This window comes from Cotesia glomerata, linkage group LG2 (genome assembly GCF_020080835.1).
Source record: "Cotesia glomerata isolate CgM1 linkage group LG2, MPM_Cglom_v2.3, whole genome shotgun sequence".
NCBI classification, from domain to species: domain Eukaryota; kingdom Metazoa; phylum Arthropoda; class Insecta; order Hymenoptera; family Braconidae; genus Cotesia; species Cotesia glomerata.
Window position 1 is genome coordinate 13,154,866 of NC_058159.1, and position 7,686 is coordinate 13,162,551.

Here is a 7,686-nt window from a genome sequence, read left to right on the forward strand (position 1 = left end):
AAGAATCGATTGATGACGATGGTGAAAATTTTCGCTCTCTAATTAAAATGTTGTATGATAAATTCAACGATAAAGAAACTGATAAGTCTTTGAAAATACAAATTTTAACATTATTACCTGTAAAATGGAGTGAGAGACGTATTTGTGAAACTATGAATACATCAAGACATTTGTCAAGAGTAGCAAAAAATTTGGTTGAAGAAACGGGTTTACTTTCTACACCTGAATCGAAATTAGGTATGGGTAGCGTAAAATCGATGTTTTAAATACACTTGAAAACTAAATTACTCAACATTTTTGTATAGGGAGGACAATTACTGATCAGGTAAAATTAAAAGTTGAAAATTTTTACAACGATGATGAGTATAGTGCTCAAATGCCCGGTATGAAAGACTTTGTATCAATTCGAAGTGATGATGGTAATCGGATACACGTCCAAAAAAGACTTATCCTGTCTAACTTAAAAGAATTATACCAATGTTTCTGTGAAATAAATCCTGCTGAGAGAATTGGATTTTCAAAATTCGCTTCTTTGCGACCAAAACATTGTGTGTTAGCAGGGGCAAGTGGAACACACACCATCTGCGTGTGTACGATTCATCAAAACGTGAAGTTAATGATGCTTGGTAATTATCAAATTAATTAATAATTATAAATGCGTGAATTTTAAGTTTACTAAATTACTGTTATTTTAGGTGCAAATATTTATTCTTTGACAAGGAACACAGAAAAGCCCATTAAACACTACAGCGATTACTTGAGCATGATTATATGTGAAAATCCATCTTTTCAGTGTTATTTAGGTGGATGTAAAAACTGTCCTGGGGTCGATGAGTTGAGTAAAATTTTACTAAAATGTTTTGAGGACCGGGAAATCGAGAATATTACATATAAATATTGGATATCAAAACCGAGAAGTAGTTTAGAAACTATTATTAAGCCTACAGAAGAATTTGTGGAAAAATTTTGTAGTGAGTTAGAAATTCTTCTACCTCATTCGTTCATTGCTAAGGAGCAAGCCCAATTCTTGAAGACATTGAAAGAAACATTGAAACCAAACGAATACGTTATTATTTGTGATTTTGCAGAAAATTATGCCTTCGTAGTACAAAATGCGGCAGCTGCGTTTCACTGGAATAATAATCAGGCAACAGTTTTTCCAGTCGTTATTTATTATAAAGTAAATAACAAACTTGAACACAAAAGTTTAGTAATTATCTCAGATTCTAACAAACATGATGCCGTTGCTGTTCATGTTTTCATCGAAATAATAACTGATTACGTGAAAAGTCTTCCTGAACGTTGTAACAAGATTTATTATTTTTCTGATGGAGCTCCTCAACAATTTAAAAACTTTAAAAACTTTGTAAATTTATATTACCACGAAGATGATTTTGATATTCCTGCTGAATGGCATTTTTTTGCGACTGCCCATGGGAAAGGTCCGTGTGATGGAATCGGTGGTATTCTCAAACGACTTGCAGCGAGAGCAAGTCTCCAACTCGCGGTAGACAAACAAATAACGACACCAGAAGAACTTTTGAATGGGCTTCTGCACCGGATAACTTGCCGAATATTATAGTGAAGTTTTCCCCAGAAGAAGATTATGACACAGCAGTAAATGATTTAAATGATCGATTTTTGAAAACGAAACCGATTACAGGAACTCAACAACTACATTGTATAATTCCGGACAAAAATGGTTGTTTACTAGTTAAAAACTTTTCGAATTCGAATGAACACAGAATTTGTAAAATATTTAAACGACAGAGAGAAAAGTAATTAATTTTAGCTGCATCAATTATTGATCTTACTAATTACAGTCATCGATGAAGCCTCTAAATTGTGAATGTAATGCCGTAAAATCGTTGAATTGTATTTATCTCATTATATAAATAAAATTTATGAAAAAAAATTTTTTTTCCATTTTTGAAAATTTAACAATTTTTTTTCAATTGAATAAAAAAAATAGAAAGAGAAATCGGCCCAATCTGGGTTCTACAGGGATAACTGTGGAATTGATTAAAGTTTATTTTAGAAAAAAAAAAATTAAAAAAAAAAAATGTCGAACTTCGAAAAATCATTGATTTTTGTCAAAAAACTGAAAAATTCCATATGTATTGACTTACAAAAATTTTTTAATATTTTTTATCGGAAAGTACATCTAAAAACAAAAATTTTTAAAAAAAAAAAGGTACCTAAATGTTTAGTTTTGAAAAAGTTATGGCTATTTGAAAATAAAAAAGCCATTTTTTTGAAAAATTCATAACTTTTTTGGAGTTAGGTAAAAAAATTCAAAAAAATTCTGAGAACCGTTTTGTAGAAAAGGATGGAAACTTTCGGCCAAATCGAAAAGGGTCGGGATCAAAAGTGGTCGATTTGGCATGGAATACCCCATATACAATAACATAAGTAGATGTACACCGAGTACTTTTTTATGTTTAAATTTCTATAGCTCAGTGGCATTTCATAGCATTGCTTCGACCATGGACGGATTTTTTTCAGAATTGAATACTCTACAAAAGTGTCCATTGCGGCCAAGCCGTAACTCGTCGAACCGGCAAGGTAGTACAGGCGTCTAAACTTGATTTTTCCATGAAATTCGCGTTTTTTCGCGTTTATCTCGTGAATGACAAGAGCTACAGAAAAAAATGTAAACAACAAACTTGCAGAAAATTTAATTTCCTACAAAAAAGGTTTTGAGCACCAAGTCGCTGAAATCAATATTTTCGGAGATATTTAATAATAATTTTAAAAGATATTTTTTATAATTTGACGCAATTTTCGATAAAAATTTGAAATTACTAAAAATTGATCATCTACTACCGAGTTACGGTTTTTTGACAATTTATATGTTTTCGAATTACTATCAAATGACAGACGATCGATCGATGATCTACGATTTTTACTCAAGAAAAAAATCGGAGAAGTCAAGTAAAAATTTGGTTTTTTGAAGAGTGAAGTATGATAACTATACAGAATAAAAATCATAAAGTAACAGTGAAAAACTTTCACAATGATACTCGTCGTTCACTGTCAAATGACGGCCGTTCGATAGTCAAGTGACGGTCATTCGACGATCATTTGTCGACACTGTGGTACATCCAAAATGGGGTGACATCCGGACGTCCACGTAAAATTTTTTTCAAAATGTTTTTTTTTTTTTTCAAAATAGCAACATGAAATGATTTTATAAAGTAAAAGATGGTTTAATTTAAGTGTTTTTTCGGTGTACATCTACTTATATCATTGTATAAATGTAATATGGTTGTGATAGAGGCATTTAAAGATCACAAAATTGCTTGACCTTGATGAGTCGAGTATAAGGCACAACCTCACGCGCTTCGCGCTATGAGGCGTGCAATAATACAGAAATTGTACTTTTGAGCTCGAAGAGCTCAAAAACAAAATACGTGAAATGTTGAACGTTTAGGTATGGAGTTAGTGGGAAGTTGCAGGGATGGCCTTATGGGTCAACCGTTTTCCTAATTTTTTTTATTGAAAAAATGATAACAAAAAAAATTTTTTTTTAAGTTCATTTGTAAAAAATTTGAAAAACTGTAAGTGCAATTAAAAAAAATTTTTATAGGTCTGATTTAATAGATTAAACAAAGTCAAAAAATAAAAAATGTCGGTTAACTTTGTTGTTATAAAAAAAAAAAAACACATTTAAGTTTTTTCAAAATCATCAAGTTGAAAGAATTCAAAAAATTAAAAAAAAAAAAAAATTTTTTTTAAATCAAATTTACTAACACGGAAGCGTCAGCGCCACCCTCTTGCTCAAATATTCCTCCTAACAATACGGTATAAAATTTTGCAAATTTCAGATACTATAGAAATTTTACACTGACTTATTTTTACATAGAGATGTGGAAGCATGGATTTATTTTAACATTGAAATATTTTTTCATAGATTTATTTGCGGTGTTGTGAATCCGAAAGGATTGATCACAACGCTCTCTATATATTAATATAGAATTACATATAAAAAAGATGTCTGCAATAAATGATAGCGGGAAAAACCCAGGAAGATTTAAAATATATGTATTTTATTTGTAATCTTATCGGTAAGAAAAATAAGAATCTTTAAAAAATTGTAAGGTAAAAGCCCCAATTATTGACGGGGGTCTAAATATTGACACCCTAAATTATCTTTAAATATATTAAATTATCTGTAATAAGAATAACGATCAAATAAATTTTTATTAAATTCTAATTAATTAAAAAATTGAAAAAAAATAAAAAAAAAATAAAGTTACCACCAGTTCATCAAATCAGCTTACGAGCGTCTATGTTCTTAACAACTTTGGTTAGAAAAGCATTTTTTTTAACTGCCGAGTTTAAATTAATTTTTTCATGTAATTATATGACCTATTTTTTTTTAAATTAACAGTACATGAAATATTTATAAAATTGAATAATCGAAATTAATTGTATGCTTTATAATATTTAAATAATGGGAGTCAGTAACTAGTTCATAATTTTTATGGTGAATCCCATATTGACAGCCAGTCAACAGCGCTATGACGCCTTTTTTTTAAGTATAAAATACGTTACGCGATTATATACAAGGCTTTTAACTGTCAAATAACTCGGCGTGTTTTGGTGTTAAATAAGTTTTTGAATAAATTGTTATATTTTTAATAATAATTAATCATTCATAGAAATTATTATTAATTAACTTTAATAATATTGATTACTTTATATCAAGTTTTGATAAATCCGAACAAAAACAGTTTCACTGTAAAAAAGTCGCGCCAAGTCCACGTTCATAAGACTATTAGGAAAAAAAAATTTTTTTTTTTCTTTAAAAAAAGATACAAAATAAAAAAATTAAAAAATCCAAGTAACCGATATGATTGTTTTGATTTTCGGAAATTAAAAAAATTTTATTGTAAATTTAAAAATTAAAAAAAAATTTTAGAACGTATTTAGTGTGCGTGGTTGCAAAATATTTTACTTTTAATGAAATTCGTAAAATCTATTTACTAGGACTTTAAAAAAATTGAAATAGACAATGACGCACACCAAGTACGTTCTAAAATTTTTTTTTTAATTTTTAAATTTACAATAAAATTTTTTTTAATTTCCTAAAATCAAAACAATCATATCGGTTACTTGGATTTTTAATTTTTTATTTTGTATCTTTAAAGAAAAAAAATAGTCTTATGAACGTGGACTTGGCGCGACTTTTTTACAGTGAAACTGTTTTTGTTCGGATTTTAGTATTTTTTGTAATTATAATGAAAATTTACAATCGGTACCAACTTAAATCTCGTGTTGACTGCATTTTTTACTGCAAACTATCCCCTTGAAGCTACAGTTTATGTAGATGTAATTCCAGTGCACTCTGGCGGCCGTAAATGTTAGCAGTGAATTACTTTTTTTAACTGTAGTTGCTTATCTACAGGAGGATTACTACACATTTTTATTTTATCTAGTCTGTGGCGCTGATATTCCCCATCGAAAAAAAGTCAGGATCGAAATTTCTGGGCTTACTATAGTTTGTGCTGATAAAATTTAATAATTTTAAGTGAATTAAGTGGTATAATTGATTATAATTAATTAATATCAGTAAAATAAAGTATAAATTAATTTTATAATATATCATTTTGGAAAAAGGAGAACCATATAATTAAATAAAATTTTGCAACCTCGAAATACCGTTCTGCTTACAGTAAACACAGTCGGTAGTCTGGCGCTCCGTTTACAACGGATTTGAACGGAACTTGGCGCCAGATTCTACCGAATCTGTGGATAAAAATATAACCAAATGATTCGACGCATGCGCAGTAGGGGCGTCAATAATTGGGGTTACGGTACGTCAATATTTAGATCAATCAGTTTTTTAACCCGTCAATAATTGGTGTATCCAGATTATCTATTTAATTATTTAAAATTAATTAGTAAATATCACTGATTATCATTTTAAAAAAAGAAATTGATTAGTTAAAACATTACTTAAGACATTACCACAAACAAAATTCAACGATATTTATATTTGATTGCTTAAAAAAAATCAAATCATAACTTTGTCTCTTATAGCGTCAATAATTGGGGCTTTTACCTTAAACCTTTCTATTTTAAATTCTATTGTTAGGTATAGAAAATTTTCTATCATAAATTTTAGGGTATAGACGAATCCGAACAAAAACAGTTTCACTGTAAAAAATTGCGCCAAGGCCACGTTCATAAAGCTCATCTCAATAACATTTGCACTTTACAAAAAAAATTAGGCTCGTTTCAATAATTTTCATTCTCTACAAAAAGATGTGAAATACTAAAAAATACCAAGAAACCGTCATAATGTTGAAAAAATTGAAAAAAAATTTGTTGAAAATTAAAAAATTAAAAAAAAAATTTTTTATCGTACTTGGCGTTCGTCATTGAGTACCCCAAATTTTTTCGGAAGAATTTCAACTCAAGAAAAATCGATTTCGCTTGTATATATATAATCATATTATATATTTATATAGATTTCATTAGTCAAGGATACTGAACTCATTGAAAACATTGCTTAGTGTATTAATTATCAGTTTTAGTAAAAAAACCCGTTCTTAAAATTTTTTTTAGATCTTTAGTGAGAACAACTGTCAATATGGTGGTGTGTTCAAGAAATCTGAAATTATATAAAATTTTTGAATTCATTTTTTTTCAGCTTCGTCATTAATCTTTAATGAAGAACCTTATGCAATATTAAAGTTTGATATTGCTTCGTTTAATTGTAATTAACACATTTTGATTGGCACTCACACCGCATTGTCCCAATTTAGTCGGCCATATGTTTTATTTTTTAGTAAACACAATTCTCACAATGCAACCGACCCAACGTATGCATGCGTATCGACTTATATGTAGTTTGCATAACTGCGTATGACATGTCAATTTTACCTAACTTTTGTAAAACTTATTATGAAATAACATAGGTTGACTTACTTATAAATTTCTCAGCATTAAAAGGATGTTTATTTATCCTGAAAAATTTGGGGTACTCAATGACGCTCGCCAAGTACGATTAAAAATTTTTTTTTTAATTTTTTAATTTTGAACAAATTTTTGTTTTGTTTTTTCAACATTATGACGGTTTCTTTTTATTTTTAGTATTTCACATCTTTTTGTAGAGAATGAAAATTATTGAAACGAGCCTAATTTTTTTTGTAAAGTGCAAATGTTATTGAGATGAGTTTTATGAACGTGGGCTTGGCGCAATTTTTTACAGTGAAACTGTTTTTGTTCGGATTTCAGTATTTTTTGTAATTATAATAAAAATTGACAATTTTAATTTAATACATTTCCGGTGGCAAACTATCCCCTTTAAGCTATAGTTCATGTAAAAGTTATTCTTGCGTCGCCTGGCGTGTGTAATTGCAAGCGGTCAAATATCTTTTTTTCACTGTAGTTTCCCATCTATATATATATATAAGAGATTTCCACCTATATATTGACTCATCACGATATCTCTGAAACCATAAAGCGTAGAGACTTGAAATTTGGTAGGAATATTTCTTTCGCCGTGTAAAGGTCAGCTAAGAACGGATTTTACGAAATTCCACCTACAAGTGGGTTTGCGGGGGCGTTGACAATGGAAAATTCCCATTTTTAAACTATAGCTCCTATTGACTCCAAATTTGGCAGGAATCTCCTATATGTGATGTAGAAATGATCTAAGAGCGGATTTTATGACAA

General features: G+C 29.3%; 1 protein-coding gene across 1 annotated transcript; it reads left to right on the forward strand.

Annotated features, from left to right (window-relative positions):
* LOC123260158 lies at positions 1–1,939 on the forward strand. The gene is made up of 3 exons (XM_044721146.1): positions 1–237; positions 306–626; positions 696–1,939. Exons 1-3 carry the CDS (start codon positions 48–50, stop codon positions 1,580–1,582), a joined length of 1,398 nt encoding a protein of 465 aa, XP_044577081.1. The 5' UTR covers positions 1–47; the 3' UTR covers positions 1,583–1,939.
* Positions 1,940–7,686: the final 5,747 nt, after the last annotated feature.

Bases quoted from the DNA above. Each gene is read 5' to 3' on its own strand.
- LOC123260158 (XM_044721146.1), top strand. From the start codon at position 48: ATGTTGTATGATAAATTCAACGATAAAGAAACTGATAAGTCTTTGAAA. The intron at 238-305 runs GTATGGGTAGCG...ATTTTTGTATAG, and splicing joins TACACCTGAATCGAAATTAG to GGAGGACAATTACTGATCAG. The intron at 627-695 runs GTAATTATCAAA...CTGTTATTTTAG, and splicing joins CGTGAAGTTAATGATGCTTG to GTGCAAATATTTATTCTTTG.